The sequence below is a fragment of the Xenopus laevis genome, chromosome 4S (assembly GCF_017654675.1).
Source record: "Xenopus laevis strain J_2021 chromosome 4S, Xenopus_laevis_v10.1, whole genome shotgun sequence".
NCBI lineage: Eukaryota > Metazoa > Chordata > Amphibia > Anura > Pipidae > Xenopus > Xenopus laevis.
Genome location: NC_054378.1, coordinates 127,360,093 through 127,378,328, shown reverse-complemented (window position 1 = coordinate 127,378,328; position 18,236 = coordinate 127,360,093). Strand labels below are relative to the sequence as shown.

At 42.4% G+C, this 18,236-nt stretch overlaps 1 protein-coding gene across 1 annotated transcript; it reads left to right on the top strand.

Annotated features, from left to right (window-relative positions):
• Window positions 1–1,426: 1,426 nt before the first annotated feature.
• On the top strand, window positions 1,427–14,104 carry arf4.S (ADP ribosylation factor 4 S homeolog). The gene is given in 6 exon segments (NM_001089071.1): window positions 1,427–1,534; window positions 8,365–8,445; window positions 9,337–9,446; window positions 9,646–9,717; window positions 10,508–10,633; window positions 13,150–14,104. Coding segments are annotated over 6 exon segments (543 nt in total). The 5' UTR covers window positions 1,427–1,467; the 3' UTR covers window positions 13,237–14,104.
• The last annotated feature ends 4,132 nt before the right edge of the window (window positions 14,105–18,236 follow it).

Below are 18,236 nucleotides of genomic sequence, written 5' to 3'. Positions count from 1 at the left end.
TACAGAAAGAGACAGACAGCAATGAGACTGTATAAAGACATACAGTAATGAGACTGTACAGAGACAGACAGACAGTAATGAGACTGTACAGAGACAGACAGACAGTAATGAGACTGTACAGAGACAGACAGACAGTAATGAGACTGTACAGAGACAGACAGACACCAATGAGACTGTACAGAAAGAGACAGACAGCAATGAGGCTGTATAGAGAGAGAGAGGTCACAGAGCAATGAGACTGTATAAAGACAGACAGTAATGAGACTGTACAGAGACAGACAGACAGTAATGAGACTGTACAGAGACAGACAGACAGTAATGAGACTGTACAGAGACAGACAGTAATGAGACTGTACAGAAAGAGACAGACAGCAATGAGACTGTATAAAGACATACAGTAATGAGACTGTCCAGAGACAGACAGACAGTAATGAGACTGTACAGAGACAGACAGACAGTAATGAGACTGTACAGAGACAGACAGTAATGAGACTGTACAGAAAGAGACAGACAGCAATGAGACTGTATAAAGACATACAGTAATGAGACTGTACAGAGACAGACAGACAGTAATGAGACTGTACAGAGACAGACAGTAATGAGACTGTACAGAAAGAGACAGACAGCAATGAGACTGTATAAAGACATACAGTAATGAGACTGTACAGAGACAGACAGACAGTAATGAGACTGTACAGAGACAGACAGACACCAATGAGACTGTACAGAAAGAGACAGACAGCAATGAGGCTGTATAGAGAGAGAGAGGTCACAGAGCAATGAGACTGTATAAAGACAGACAGTAATGAGACTGTACAGAAAGAGACAGACAGCAATGAGACTGTATAAAGACATACAGTAATGAGACTGTCCAGAGACAGACAGACAGACACACACCAATAAGACTGTACAGAAAGAGACAGACAGTAATGAGACTGTAGAGACAGCAATGAGACTGTCCAGAGAGAGAGACAGACAATAAAATAGACAAACATCAGTGGAATACACGGCCTTACAGCTCCACTAGGGTGGGGACAATATGGCGGTCAGTGTCACTAGGGAGCCGGTTGCTAAGAAGAAAAAGACGCCCAGCTGCCTCCACATCTCCCCTGAGTACCGCCCACTCCACTTGCCAGTGAGCCACGCCCCCTACGAGTCGCCGCACCCAAACCACGCCCTCCACATTCTCCTGCCGCTCAAACCAAACTGGGGGCCGGACCATTTTTTCTTGCCCGTGCGCCGCGCCCACCTTTTTCTCGAAACGTCACTCCCTTCGCGGGAACGCCCTGTCTCCAGTTCCGCATACGCCCCACCCCCTTCCCCCCACTTCCGCCTCTGCTCGGGATGTGGCGCTGGTGACGTCATTTCGACCGCGTTGGAAGCGCTGCCGGGGCCCTGCGTGACGTGGCAGAGGGAGACGGATAGAGGCGGCAGGTCACAGAGCTTTCTCAGACGCACAGCGCAGCCATGGGCCTCACCATCTCCTCGCTCTTCTCTCGGCTCTTCGGCAAGAAACAGATGCGGATTCTCATGGGTGAGGCGCTGGGCCTGCGGATAATAATAATAATAATATAATATAGATACAATGTAGCCTTTAGCACTAACCCTTCCCTCATATTCTCTGCGCTCGCACTAAATCTCCCGTCAGCCTCTGCTGTTTTACTGCTGCTCCTCAGTGGCCTCTCTGTGGGGCTGTCAGGGGATTTGGGGGGAGGTGTGTGAGGATTTGGGGGCAGGTTTGTGAGAGGATTTGGGGGTCTGTGATTTAGTTTGGGGGGAGGTGTGTGAGAGCATTTGGGGGGTGGTGTGAGAGGATTTGGGGGGAGGTGTGTGAGAGGATTTGGGGGGTGGTGTGAGAGGATTTGGGGTTTTGTGAGAGGATTTGGGGGGAGGTGTGTGAGAGGATTTGGGGGTCTGTGAGTTGATTTGGGGGGAGGTGTGTGAGGATTTGGGGGAGGTGTGTGAGAGGATTTGGGGGTCTGTGAGTTGATTTGGGGGGAGGTGTGTGAGGATTTGGGGGGAGGTGTGTGAGAGGATTTGGGGGTCTGTGAGTTGATTTGGGGGGAGGTGTGTGAGGATTTGGGGGAGGTGTGTGCCAGGGCTCAGGGGATTTGCCTGTGGCCCCCCAGTAGTTGCAGCCAGTGTTCCCTGGATAGTTAGGCCTCTGGGCAGTTCCATTGGGAGGGGGATTTATTCCCAGAGAAGCTGCTGGGGAAATAGGGGGACACTGGATTTCTATGACATTATATCCCCCCACCAGACCCTGTGTCCCTCTGTGTTGCCCCTGCGCAGCTCTGTGGGGAGAGATTACTTGCAGCTCATTGATACACTTTATACACCAACCTGGGCTCCCTTATTATTGGAGCAGTAAATGATTTGTGTGTAACTCCAGCAGTGTCTGTACTGCAGTATATTTGTGCGACACATTATTGTTACACACAATTGAGAGTTATTAGTCCTTGTCCTGGAAAACGTGAGATATTGGTGCTGCTCTGTCCCTGTTATGTACAACCACTGCCTGTTCTGCTGTATGAGTTGGAGAATTGTGTAAAATGAGTATTTGCTCCTTATTCTTTGCCTGTGTAGCACCAACTCATTGCATAACATTGTGCTGTGTGGGTAGATCGCTGACAGTTTATACACTAATCAACTGGGATGGACCCCTAATGATTTGGGGCTGATAAGCATATGCCTGTTGCCTGGAAATACATAATAGTAGTACAATTATAATGTGTGAATGTTGCACAGCAGTATGTACAGGAATAGTGGCAGGTCACGCACACAGGGAAAGGGCCCTGCTAATTGGGGGCTCATTAGCAAGTCCTTGAATGTGTGTAATATTCTATAATTATCCCTTGTAGCTATAGTTTATAATGCAATAAGGTACAGAGGAGGTCAGGCAGAGAGAGAGAGAAACGATTATTATTGGTTTAATAGTAACAGTGGTGTGTAATGTTAGTACGAGTTATATTCGTTTAATTAGGTAAGAGATGCCGCTGGGTGGAACATGTTCCATTGAGATAGTGACCAGGTTTTACCTTTATTGTCACATGACCGCGAGTCAGGAACCAGGAAGCAGCATCTGCTCGATGGAGGTGAATACCTTTACACGTGCCTTGTACCTGCACTCTCAATAGCTCCGCCTCTGCATAGCGACTGTTTATTTGTATTCATTCAACTGCTGTGTCCTATATAGTCATGAATGAATGGGTTGCACATTTTAGTGGTTCTTATTTGAGTGCTAATGGGTTTAACGAGTAGCTCACAAATGTGACACTTGTACAAACACAACAGGAGAGAGAAATCATGGCCTTTATACATTCCCAATTAACTTTATTGGTTCACAATGTTCTGACTGGGTTATTGCCTACAGATCCATACAGGGCTCCTTGTGCAATTCACAGTATAGCTGTGACTAGGGTTGCCACATTTTTTGGGGAAAAAAATACCGGCCTTCCTATATATTTATCTTTTTTCCCTTTTAATAACCTTGGGATCAGCCATAAAACAGTGGCCAGGTGGCAACCCTAGCTGTGACATAGGGAAGATTTCGTACTATGGAGAGACGAGGAGCTTTATACCAACACTCTGATACTGACCCCTGTCATAAAAGGTTGCAAAAGGGAATGTTACCCCCTAGAGTGGAGGTGGGATGGAATTGGGGTCATTGTATTTAGGCTATGCCATTGGAACCAGTGAACTGCTTGTGCACATTGGTGAGTTCACTATTGCTGTTTTCACCAATTATATAAATCAAGGTATGAGACCTGTTATTCAGAATACTCTGGACCTGGGGTTTTCTGGATAATGGATCTTTCCGTAATCTACTAGAAAATCATGTAAACATGAAATAAACCCAATAGGCTGGTTTTGCGCCCAATAAGAATAAATTATATCTTAGTTGGGATCAAATACAAGCTACTGTTTTATTATTACAGAGAAAAGGGAAATCACTTAAATTTTGGATTATTTGGATAAAAGGGAGTTCGAAGCTTTCTGGATAACGGGTTTCCGGATAATGGATCCCATACCTTTTTATATCCAATTTATTCACTTATTCTCATACAGGGCATCAAATTAATACCCACATTGTATTTGCAGTGGCAGAAGGGGCATTCTCCTTTGTAGTGGAATCCAAACCTGATTCTGGCCCGGATGAAGGCACAAAGCCAGTGCCAGGTTTTGGATTTCTTTGAGATACCGGGAATATAGCTGAATGTTCCTAGTTTACTTTTTCAGTGTAGAGAAGGGAGTTTACACCAATAAGGTGACACGTGTCTCTTGTGAGACACTTATGTAAACATACAATAGCTCCGTGTGGCAGTTTAACTTGGCACTTGCATCCTGCTCCCTGCTGCTTCCATTGCACTGGCTAAGCCCCGATGTGACCTTTAACCCTGAGCACATGACTTATGTGAATAAATAATTTTGCAGTCATTTGTAACAGATCCCACCTTAAATATTGGCAATTGAACTGCTAAGGGTCTCTCATTCAGAAGCCCCCCTTGTTCTTGTCCGTATGTAATGGTGGGGTATATGGACCCTCCACAGGGAGTCTGTATGTTATTCATATGATGAGTTCTTCTTCTGAAATGGAATTTCTCAGCAGATAAATGTGCTCCAGATTATGCTCCTTGTAAAATACAGATCTGTTTCATTGTAAGATTCTTACAGGGGGACATTGCATTAGCAGGGTGGGATTATCACTTATTTCAAGAGACCTGTTCTCTGCCCCCACCCATAGTGATACAAAATCTACAATACAACTTTATATTGTCTTCTCCTGTACAGGCATTCCCTGGGTTACATTAGAGTCTGTAGGTTTGTTCTTAAAGGAACAGTTCAGTGTGAAAATAAAAACTGGGTAAATAGACTGTGCAAAATAAATAATGTATCTAATATAGTTAAAATGTAATGTATAAAGGCTGGAGTGACTGTATGTGTAACATAACAGAACACTACTTCCTGCTTTTCAGCTCTCTAAAGGCCCACGAGCCTATAAAAGCTGCCAACAGACCGAGTCCGCAGCTTATTGGCCCGTGTGTTGGGCCCTCTGACGGGCTTCCCCGATCGATATAGATCGGGCATGGTAAAAATTCCAAAGTGATTTTGCAAACGATCCTTAGCATTCAGCTCAGATTCAAAAGCAACTGATATGATCCATGTGTCCCCCTCCTCAAGTCTCTGATTGGTTACTGCCTGGTAACCAATCAGTGGAAAGCAAGAGAGCTGAAAAGCAGGAAGTAGTATTCTGGCTATTATGTTACACATCCAGTCACTCCAGCCTTTATACATTACATTTTTGCTAACTATATTAGATACATTTTTTATCTTGCACAGTCTATTTATTTACACAGTTTTTATTTTTATACTGAACAATTCCTTTAAGTTGAATTTGAATGTCTAATCATTTACATTTACTTATTAAATGCAACTTAGACTGATGTTTGTCTTAACATAGTATTTTATTTCTGTGCTCTACAGTAGAGAACAAACGCCAGAGGGGATTGGGCAGGTGGTTTATGAAAGCTAAATGCTAAGATAAGTCAAGCAAGCCACAGTATTTTACTGTAATAGGCTCTGACTGTAAGTTTTAGGGATGCGCCAAATCCAGGATTCAGTCTTTTTTCAGCATGTTTTGGATTTGGCAGAATCCTTCTGAACATCTGAACCAAATCCGAATCCTAATTTGCATATGCAAATAAGGGGCAGGGAGCGAAATCATGTGACTTATTGTCACAAAACAAGGAAGAAAAAAAAATCTCCGCTTCCCATCCCTAATTTGCATATGCAAATTAGGATTTGGTTTGGTTTGCGGACTATTTTTTCGCAAAGGATTCGGGGTTCTGCAGAATCCAAAATAGTGCATTCGGTGCATCCCTAGTAAGTATGCGTTGTATGTAGTTGGGTGTGTGTAACTTGAGGACTCCCTTTATACAGTTGGTCCCTGTCTGGTTTCATTTAGTGCAGCATATAAAGGGGGGGGGGTTGCAGAGTGGGCATTGGTAGCTACCATTCTATCACCCTAGACTAAGTGGGTTCAGTAGTTTGTTTGATCAGATAAGCCCTATTTTGTATTAGTGTGTTTATATACACTTTTAACACTGCTTCTGTATTGGAAACAGACCTCCCCGTCCTTTCACAAAGAGCAGCAGTCTCTTAAAGGATAAGTAAACCTTTAAAACAAGTGAATGTAATATTGATGAGTGCTATTTTAAGCACTTTTGCAATGTACTTTCATTATTTATTTTCATTCCAATATATTAAGGGATACATGTTCTGTTAATGAATGAATTTTGTTACAACAGCGCCACCTGCTGTTCATTTTCTGACCACCAAGTAGTCATGGAAGTTGTCAGGAGAAAGAAAGAGCCTGCTCTAATATTCGTCTGCTTAGGAAAAAATGTGTGAAAGTTTTTTGTCTTCCTAAACAAGAACATCAGAGCAGCTTTTTTCTTTTTCCTGACCACTTCCTTGACTAATTGGTGGTCAGAAACTGACCAGCAGGTGCTGCTGGTCCCTTATTATATATTAAATAAATAAATAACGAATGAATGAATGAAAGCTGGCCATAGATGTTGGGATTTTTAAAAGATCCGATCCGACCCGATTTTCTCGGAACGATCGTACGAATTGACCATCAACTAAAAAGACCAGGAAAACAAAGGGGAGCTGCCTGCTTGGCCCTGCAAACATAGATAGATTGCACTGGGACCGACAAAGATTTTTTGACCTGGCCGATCAATTTCCTGTCAGCCGAAAAATTGTAAGATGTAGGATCGTTCGAATCCCATTATCCGCACGATAATTTCGAAGGATTGGTCAGACTTCTCTAAAATTGGTCGTTCGGCAAGAAGAATCGTGGCGTCTATGGGGAGCTTAAATGACAAAAGTGCTTAGAATAGCCCCTTCATCAATTTTACATTCACTTATTTTTAAGGTATACTCTTTTTTTTTTTTTTGGCTCAAAAACTTTATTTGAGATAATATATATACATGCATTACAGGGAACATAGGCAGTGTAAGCAAATGTTTACAGATCGTGCTTTGACACAGCGTTTATCAATGATTACAATTATACACAGTGATCTCGGTTTAAGATTATATTGCCAATTAGAGTAATTTATGATGTGTTCCACTTTTCCCATATTGCCCTGTAAGATTGTTCTCGTCCATTCTTAGTGTACAAAGCTTTTTCAATTTCTAGATAGTGTTTCTAGGATTTTGGTTAAGTATGACTCCAACTTCTTCCCGTTCCAGAGAATAAGGAGAAGGGTACCATTCTGTTGAGCACAGCGGTTACAAAGGGGAGAAATAAAGGATCCATTCTGTGCAGTCTGGGCTTGGTATAATAGGCTCTATAGATAAAATAAAGCTAAATGAGTCTGTATTTGTAGTTTAGGGATACTCTGGATGGGATCAAAAGTGCCTGAGACCATTGGTTTTCTGTGAGACCGGTTAAGTCCTGGTCCCACTTGACATACGACTCGCATAACCCTAGTTTTGACCATACGGGAGGCAGTGGTGCACTCTTTTCCTTAGTAGCTGGGCATTGGCACACAAGCTATGAGACGCGTATAATGGGCTGGAGTAGCACGGGAACGTCTGGGAGGTGCAGTATAGTGAAGTTTGAAATTAATAAGTTGCTTCGTACAGGGAATACCAACGCTGCCATAGTTTTATGGGATCTCTCTGTACAGACTATGAGCAAACTTAGGGACTGTTCCTGCTGAATTGTGCTTAGTACAGGGGAATACCTGTGCTGCCATAGTTTTATGGGATCTCTCTGTACAGACTATGAGCAAACTTAGGGGGCTGTTCCTGCTGAATTGTGCTTAGCACAGGGAATACCTATGCTGCCATAGTTTTATGGGATCTCTCTGTACAGACTATGAGCAAACTAAGGGGCTGTTCCTGCTGAATTGTGCTTAGTACAGGGAATACCTATGCTGCCATAATTTTATGGGATCTCTCTGTACAGACTATGAGCAAACTTAGGGGCTGTTACTGTTCACCAAACCTTTTGGTTATTCTAGACTAGGCCATACCCTGCTCATTTACTAACACTGGGCAAATGTGCCTTTGTGTAGTAACCAGTCTGATTGAACTGCTCTTCCTTCTGCTGAACAAAGCAAGTTTCTTTTTGGCTGAAATGGGTTGCTGTTCAAGTGTTTACTTAATGAGCCCAAATTCTTGAAAGAGAAGTATAACTAGACAGGAGGGCAGGCAGAGTCCAAACAGCCTAGTGCAATGGCAGCTAATCCAGTAACACACATTTATAGAATAATCCTGTATACCGAAAATGCCCTGTTTTATAGAATTGACTGCAGCTGACATTATCCTTTCTTGTGTTTTTCTCCACAGTTGGTTTGGATGCTGCCGGCAAGACGACCATTCTCTACAAATTAAAGTTAGGCGAAATTGTAACAACCATTCCCACCATTGGTAAGTGCCAATCAAATGGGGGTACACTGCATAGTAGTAAAGGAAAAAAGCAGATGTGGGGTTGCTGAACCTGTAAACTCATCTAAGTTGATACATTTGTTATGTTTGTCCCTGCTGAGCAGAATCTGAGTCTCATTAAAGGGAGCTGTTTGATACAATAGTTGCTAATATTCCAGAGATGCTGCTAAGAAATGTATCAACTAATTGGAGCAACTAAATGGAGCAAATTGTAACAGTTCAGATGCTCCTGGATCACTGAGCTGCCAGATTGAAATCACCAGAGACAGGAACATTGAAATTTAACGTTACATTTTGGGAAACCAGTAAACAAAAGATGGAAAGCTGTGTATGGTAAATAATCTGAAAACTGAAAAAAAAAAAGTGTTTGGAAGGTGAAAAACCCCTTTAAAGGAAAAGCAAAGGTCAAAATTAAGTAAGCTTTATCAGAAAGGTCTATATAAATACACCAGTAACCCCTCAAAGTAATGCTGCTCTGAGTTCTCTGTCAAAAGAAACAGCACATTTCTTTCCTTCTATTGTGTACTCATGGGCTTCTGTATCAGACTTCCTGTTTTCAGCTCAAACCTCCAGGGCTAGGGCTTGAGCATGCTCAGTTTACTCCTCTCTCCCTCCTCCCCTCTCTGCTGTAATCTGAGCCCAGAGCTATGAGTGAGCAGGGAGAGACTCAGCCAGGAAGTGGTGTCACATTAAGCTAATATGGCAACTGCTATCCTAACAGAGAGCTTTTTAGTCGGGAACGGTAAAGCATGCTACAAAAATAAATATAGCATTCTACCTTACACTATTGCAGCTGATCTATTGGCAATAAAATGCCTTCGTAGCTTTCCTTCTCCTTTAACTTAACTGTATCCTTTTCTCATCCAATTTTAGGTTTTAATGTGGAAACCGTTGAATACAAAAATATCTGCTTTACTGTGTGGGACGTGGGTGGCCAAGATAAAATCCGCCCCCTGTGGAGACATTATTTCCAGAATACACAGGTAGGTGTCCGCTCTACTATGTGTATACACTCAGCGCATAATAGATATTCTCTCTACGGGAAAAAAGCTAATGACTGGTTGCTATGGGTTACTGCCCAGGGGCAAAGTTGCCCAGTGTTTATAAATGAGCCCCAGTGTGTTGGAGACCTACAGCTGCTACTACTCAGATTTGCATTCATACTGACTTCTTTCTCCCCAGGGCCTCATATTTGTAGTAGATAGCAATGACAGAGAGAGAATTCAGGAAGCTGCAGAGGAATTACAGAAAATGGTAAGTGGATAAAAAAAGACATTCTAGCACAATTTTTAACCCCCTTTACACGTGCACAAACCCTCTCCCAGTGTTACCATGGAGTAATGCCTCGTTTGTGTTCTTAGAGGGCAATTGGCATGTTTATAAAGTGAGAAACAAATTCTCTTTGTTTTTGTGATGAAAGTTATTATATTTCTAATGAAACCTTAACTTCTGGGGCAAACAAATAGTTGGTTGCACTAAGGGAAGTTTGAGAGTCCGATGAATTGTTTCTCCTGAGTATTCGGATGATCCACATAACATAAGTGATTTGGATGCAGAGCACTAGCCATACTAAGAGGCCCATTTATCAAAGGTTAAATTTCTAATTCTTGTCAATTTTTTTTTTTTTACTCTCGAATGGGAGGTTATTTAAGAGAAAATTTGAACGTCTAAAACTCAAACTAATATTAGCGACTGAAAAACTCGAATCAAATTCAACTAAATTTAAATCAAGTTTTTTCTCCCAAAAAATACCTCGAATGTCAGGAATACAATTCGAGAATTTGAATTTAGTATCCAACCCTTAATAAATCCGCCCCTTAATGTCAGAAAGTATTTACCACGAAAAAATTAAATTTTTAAAGGCTGCAACAAAGTGTTTGCTAATGCTGCACCGTTGGATTTCTCAATCATTTACACCCAAAGAAACCTACATCTGTGCAATTCCCAGGGTTCTTGAATGATTGAATTTAATGATAATGCGGGATACTGGATCCCTTGTGTCAGAACTAGATCTGTACAGTAAATTATAACTGTTCCTTCTCAGCTTCAAGAAGATGAGCTTCGGGACGCAGTGCTCCTTGTGTTCGCCAACAAACAAGATCTGCCCAATGCAATGGCCATCAGTGAGATGACAGACAAGCTGACACTTCAGACTCTCCGCAACAGGACTGTAAGTATCTCCGTGCAACAAACAAACTCATAACTCGGCTGTTCCCCAAACTTTTTTTCTTGTGAGCCACATTTAAAAAAGAGTGGGGAGCAACACAAACATTCAAAAAGATCATGGGTGCCAAATAAGGACTGTGATTGGCTATTTGTTAGCCCCTATGGGTACTGGCAGCTACAGGAAACTCTGTTTGCAATGTCTGCAATATGCCTGTTTTTTATACAACCAAAACTTGCATCCAAGCCTGGAATTGAAAAATAATCACCTGCTTTGAGACCACAGGGGACAACATCCAAGGGGTTGGAGAGCAACATGTTGCTTAGGAGCCACTGGTTGGGATCACTGGTCTACGTTAACATTAGGGATGCACGAATCCACTATTTTGGATTCGGCCGAACCCTCGAAACCTTCACAAAAGATTCTGCTGAATACCGAACCAAAACCGAATTTACATATGCAAATTAGGGGTGGGAAGGGGAAAACATTTTTTACTTCCTTGTTTTGTGAAAAAAAAGTCACGCGATTTCCCTAACTCAACCCTTATTTGCATATGCAAATTTGGTTTGGCCGGGCAGAAGGATTTGGCCGAATCCTGCTGAAAAAGGCTGAATCCTGGATTCGGTGCATCCCTAGTTGACACACACACACACCGTAACACACAAACACACAAAGTAATACACACAGTAACACGCACAAAATATCTGTTGCTTACTTTGCTGCGGGACTTAAAGGAGAAACAAACCTGTACTAGAAAAAACCCCTACCCCCCTACCCTGCGTAGACCAACCTCCCTCCTCCCCCACAGCCTAACTGCCCCCCCCCGGGCGAATGCCCCTAATTGTTTACTTACCCCTCCGTTCAGATCTGGCCTTGGGAGTTCACATGCGACATCTTCTTTTTTTTTTTTGTCTTCGGAATCTGAGCGGAGTTTCGGTGCATGCGCATTTGGAGTAGACTTCCGGTCACAAACCAATGCGCCAAAAGTCACAAATTTCCGAAAAATCAGAAGCGCAGTTGTTTGTGACTGGAAACCCCGCTAGTACGGGGTTTGTTTCTCCTTTAAAGATAAAGTTTGATAGGAGGTGTACAAGGCATTAGCAACTTCTCATCTAAAAAAAGCAGTGACCTGATTTCATTGAGTATCCTGTGTAGCCTAGATAACTACTCATGGAAAATGTGATTTGTTTATAAATAAATCTCTCTACCCAACAAAAACTTAGGCATGCTGTTTCATAGGGTTGTGATACTTAAAGCGGAACTAAACCCCCCATAGTGCATTGCATTAGTGCAAAAAGTATCCCCAAATGTCAATCTCACTTCTTAATGCAGAGTAATTCAGCGGAGCTCCAGGGCACCATCTCCGTTTTTTTCGGAAAGGGACCACCGACACGGAGATATTTGGCGCATTCGTAGTTGGAGCTGGTCTGGTATTCACACTAACTGTGCATGTGCCAGAAAGCTGTAAATTGCCGGAGGGAAGGAAGAAGATCCAATGAAAACTGAAGATGGTGCCCTGAAGCTCCGCTGCACTACTCTGCATGAAGAAGTGAGATTGGAGGAATCAGAGATGAAGAACTATGGGGGGTAATAGATGGGGCTTTTCTCATTAGGAGGTTTAGCTCTCCTTTAAAGGACACCCCTTAAATAATGTAGGTCTCTATAAAAAAAATCACATAACAGCTCATGTAAAACCCTGCTTCATGTAAATAAACCATTTTCATAATAATATAGTTTTTTAGTAGTATGTGCCAGTGGGTAATCATAAATAGAAAATTGCCATTTTAAAAATAAGGACAGCCCCCTGAGATCGTATGATTTACTGTGCACACAAACAAACCAAACAAACTGTATTTGTTAGGTCACATGAGCCAATTAACAGACCGAGTTGTGTCTTTTGCTTCAACACTTCTTCCTGTTACAGTTAGAGTTGTAGTATTTCTGGTCAGGTGATCTCTTCCTGTTACAGTTAGAGCTGCAGTATTTCTGGTCAGGTGATCTCTTCCTGTTACAGTTAGAGCTGCAGTATTTCTGGTCAGGTGATCTCTTCCTGTTACAGTGAGAGCTGCAGTATTTCTGGTCAGGTGATCTCTGAGGCAACACACAGACCATCATGAAATGGTTCAAGGCAAGAGATGTAAATGGGCAATATTTACTTAAATATATATTCTAGTTTGATAAGATTCTTTAATATGCCACTTGATTTGATATAAACTATCTGTTGCTCAAGTATTCATTTTGAGGCTATAGTTTTCCTTTAAAGCGGGTGTTACTGTTCCTTTAAGTCTCTCTGCTTTCCAAAGACTCTGTGCATCACCCATTATGGAAAGCAGAGGTACTGGAATGGAGCAAGATGAGGGAGGGGATCCATTATACTGTATGGAAATGATTAGTCAGAGAGTATCCTGCTGTATTGTGTGTAGTACAGGGGAATATCCATGTCTCCATAGATTTATTGTCTTAACTGTATAAAATCTGTGTTATCCTGCAACCAATGGAAGTCGTTTTCCTTTGCCTTTCAGTGGTACGTACAAGCAACCTGCGCTACTCAGGGCACGGGCCTGTATGAAGGACTTGATTGGCTTTCCAACGAACTCTCCAAACGCTAAATGGACAGTCTCCAGCTAAGGACACAATGGATACAATCGCTGTAGGCTTGTAACATCCAATCTAGTTTTTTGCATCTCGGTTATTAAACGTTTAAAAGAAACTGGGACGGGAGACACACACTCTAATGTTTCAACATTTGTTGTCGGTTATTTGCAGAATTTTCTTGCCCAGTTGCCTCCAGGGCAATGTGGCTCGGCATAAAATAACCGATAAAAAATAAATCCCTCCCCTTGTGTGAAAGTGTATTCTGGTTTTACTTTCCCCTATTCCCAAAGCCTATACGCCTGGGCTTCATTATTGTGACGCTCTAGAACTCGACCCTGAGTTTTGAATACGCATGCCCTTTTCTTTTGTGCTCCGCTCCATGGCGCCCCCTGCTGAAACCATTTGCTTTATTCATTTTAAATGTCCCAGTCATTCCATAGTGATAAACTGTAGCATTCCATAAATATTTATTTTTCACCATATGCCAAAAAAAGTGATTTTTAGCCATTTTCACGGCAGCAAATGAATTGGAACACTAGAAGTTATATAGTTATTGCCCCATATCCTTTGTTTTAGCCATGTCCTGAGACTGAGCCCAGCCCGGGGCAATTCCTTGGCCAGTCGAGGGTCTCTGAGGTTCAACGAGCCGACTAAACTCCAGCAAAGGGTCACATGATCCTGTTACTCAGCAGATTTTTGTTCTTTAGAATCATTGCATGTCGCTTTGCCCTTGTGTTTTGCCCATTGTATCATAGTCCCACTGATGTTTTATTGTTTATTGCTGAGCAGATCTTCATGACGCAACTTTTTTTTTCCCACCCCTCAACCTGAACAATGGAAGTTTTCTTCATAACCCACTAGGAATTATTCCTAATAAAATTATTAAAAAAAAAAAGTTTGTCATTTGTAGGGCAGAAACACACACTCAGATTCGGGTAAATCTCTTCTTCTGGGCGACTAATCTCCCCGAATTTCCTTTTGAGATTTGTCAATGGGCGACTAATCCCCCTGAATCTGAGCGTGTCTCTGCCTGTAGAGTGTGAAATTGTGTAATGAAACAGCATAATAAGGGGGGTGGGGGGAGACAAGTGATATATAGGTATGGGATCTGTTATCTGGAAACCTGTTATCCAGAAAGCTCCGAATTACGTAATGGCCGTCTCTTATAGACCCCGTTATAATTAAATAATCCATTTTTTAAACATGATTTCCTTTTTCTGTGTAATAATAAAACAGTATCTTGTACTTGATCCCAACTAAGATATAATTAATCCTTATTGGAAGCAAAACCAGCCTATTGGGTTTATTTAATGTTTACATGACTTTCTAGTAGACTTAAGAGATGAAGATCCAAATTACAGAAAGATCTGTTATCCGGAAAACCCCGAGCATTCGGGATAACAGGTCCCATACCTGTATTAAAGTACTGACAAGGCCCCATCAGGAATATACACTACAGATTTGAGGGCTCCACTACAACATGCAGGGAAGGGGTTACATAAACCACAGTGATTTTCATACCTTGCACTATGTGAAATACACTGCGAGAGTTCAAGAAATCCAATTTTTAAAACAGAATTTTGTATAATGTAAATCTTCAGCTCACTATCCCTTCTGCAAGATCTCCCCTATCTCCACTGCAGTTCTAGCTGAGGCAGCCATCTTGGATTTCACTGGCTCCTCCTACCTATATCTTCCCAGCCAGCTGCAGCTCTGAAATCTCGCACATGCTCAGTTGAAATTCCTTGTTGCTTATCAACCCTTCTAAGCTATTTTCAAATCAGCCAAACCTGTGTGTTAGCTGCTGTACAGTAGTGCTGCCACCTGCTGGAAGTTACTGTGTGTCCTTCATTTGCATAATGACATCACCAGCAGGGGACAAGAGAGGGAAATCTCCTGATACTTCTAGTGGATGAGTTTACTAAAACAAGGCATTCTGGGTAGAATACTCAAGACAATGATACAATCTGAGCATGCTCCTGAAATTTGCATGTTATAGTCTCAGTATGGCCTCCCTCAGTGAAAGAACCCATTTGACAAAGTAAGGGATTTTTTTTAAAACCTGCATTTTTTTTCAAAAAACTATATATGTAGTTTGATTAAACGTGTTTTTGGTTGTACTGGTGAGATTAATGTGTTTGATTGTGGCTGTGATAGGTTCCCTGAGATGCATAAGTATTGAAGGTGCTGCTGCTCCAGTTTGAACTTCCACTTTATCTAACACGGCTGCATCTCAGTGTCTCATACAGACTAATGTGCGGCTGAGATTCACACACTGTTACCCAGTCCACCTTTATTTCTTTATGCCTCGTTTCTGGGAGGGAGGGGGGAGTTTGAGAAGGAGTGAAAGTCTTCATGAACAGGAGACGTACTTGTAAAAACTACGATGCTGACTGACTGCAGGGGGGGGCTGAGTCAGGGGAGAGAAGGAGCTTCTTACAGGCTACCTAGCTTTCCACTTTTCCAGATGGGAGGGGGAGGTGCAGAAGTACAGCAGCTTTGTGTGAAACCATATTTTAAGGGCTATTCCACACGGGGAGATAGCGACAAAGCGCCGCGACCGGCGCAGGCGACAGTTTTGTATGGGCGCCTATGTAAAAACGCCTGTGCTAACCACACGAGGCGATGCGCTTTTCAACAGTCGCCTGAAAATGCCTCGCCAGGCTTTTTCAGGCGACTGTTGAAAAGCGCATCGCCTCGTGTGGTTAGCACAGGCGTTTTTACATAGGCGCCCATACAAAACTGTCGCCTGCGCCGGTCGCGGCGACTGTCGCGGCGCTTTGTCGCCGCGACCGCAAACGCGTCGCTATCTCCCCGTGTGGACTAGCCCTAAAAGTTACATAAGTATGGAGGCTGGCTGCAGGGGGTGGGGAGGGTCTGACTCAGTAGAGGGTCACTCCAGCAGGGCATGAAAAACGGAGCCTTTGAAGCCATTTAGCAACGATGCTGGCTTCACACAGTTTATGAGTGACAGCACTGACAGCCAATGAGAGACAGGACAGAACTGTTATGCAGAGAAACGCAACCCGACCTCAGAGCTAGCCAGAGGCAGGTAGGAGAGAAGCAGCTGTGTATGGATTCACTAGAATGACATTTTAAAAACTGTACTTTTTTTTTAATGCATTATATTTAGACTTTTTAATAACTTTATGCAATGATTCTTTTTACCAATTTTTAATTTTGCGATAGATCCCCTTTAATGCCAATAGAGCAAATCAGTGAGGAAGAGCTTTTGTCCAGGCTGGGGGTTGTTCACTTTGGAGACAATGCGGCTAAAGGAGTAGTTCGCATACTATACTTTAAAATGTCCTATTCTGAACAACTTTTCAATTGGTCTTTTTTTTTTTTTTAAAGTGTTTGAATTACCCTACTCATCAGCCTTTAGACAGGGGTCACTGACCCCAACAGCCAAAAACATATTACTCTGTGAGGCTACAAATGTATTGTTACATGTTATTTATCTTTCTGTTCAGGCCTCTCACTGAAACTACTGACTGGTTGCTAGGGTAAAACTTGCCCGTGGCAACCAGATATCTACTGAAATTTCAGACAGGCTGCTGGTTAAAAAAAACAAAAAACAGACCAATTTTAAATATCACTGTCTACAATATACAAAAAGTGAGATTTTTAACGTATGGGATAGGACTGTAAAAAAAGGTTTTCATATTAATGGGGGGGGGGGGTGATTCCTCTCTCATGAATCTACTAATTAGTTGCTCAGCGTTGGCTCCATATTAATTAGACTTATAATTAGTTTCCTAGTGGATGTGCAGAGGGTACAATGTAGGGGGTTCAGTGTATATATTCACTAGGGATGCACCGAATCTACTATTTCGGATTCAACCAAACCACCGAATCCTTTGCGAAAGATTTGACCTAATACCGAACCCTAATTTGCATATACAAATAAGGGGTCAGAGGGTGGAAAATATTTTTTACTTTAAAGTCACGCAAGTTTCTTTCCCCGCCCCTTATTTGCATATACAAATTTGGATTCGGAACATCCCCAATACTCACAGGGGGCAGAACTGGGTTAGGGCCGGGCTGGTGTCGTATGAGCAGAAGTCAATACAGCACAAGTCTGAGCCACTGATACAGATCGGCCCCCGGAACTGGAGAAATAAAGAAGCTCTCATGCAGTTGGTCTTTGTTGATTGTGAGTTTGCCAGTGAGAATGACTGACAGTCTCATCCCCTGTGTATAACTAGTTAATACATTGTGGATCCGATGCTCCTGTTATTACAGCACCAGTGGGTCAGGACCAGCAGTCTCTTTCTATTCCATGTCCAGGAAACCTCAACAACCAATCACGTGTTGGCTTTTAAATGTGACCAGTATATATGTCCAAAGAGCACTTGCTGTAGGTGCATGGGGAGGATACAGGTATGGGACCTGTTATCCAGAATGCTCGGGACCTGGGGCTTTCCGGATAATGGATCTTTCTGTAATTTGGATCTTCATACCTTAAGTCTACTTCAAAATCATGTAAACTTGAAATAAACCCAATAGGCTGGTTTTACTTCCAATAAGGATTAATTATATCTCAGTTGGGATCAAGTACAAGCGACTGTTTTATTATTACACAGAAAAAGGAAATCGGTTTTTAAAATTTGAATTATTTGGTTATTATGGAGTCTACGGGAGACGGCCTTTCCGTAATTCTGAACTTTCAGGATAACGGGTTTCTGGATAACGGATCCTATACCTGTATAAGCTTCTACCTCAGGGTAGGACTACATGTTTTCGGCGCGATCCGACACACTGCGACGGAAATAAGGTAAGAGATAGAAATGTCGGACTTCATCCGACCTGGATCAACGCTGCGACTTCATCCGACATTTATCTCTTACCTTATTTCCGTCGCTGTTTGTCGGATCGCGCCGAAAACGTCCGTGCAGTCCTTCCCTTTTACTACATTTCTCCATATGTATTATAAACATCATCCAACCCTTTCCTGAAAAAAAGCCCATTTTGGTTCAAGTTCCCCTTGGAGGTCCAATGTTTGGTTTGTCCC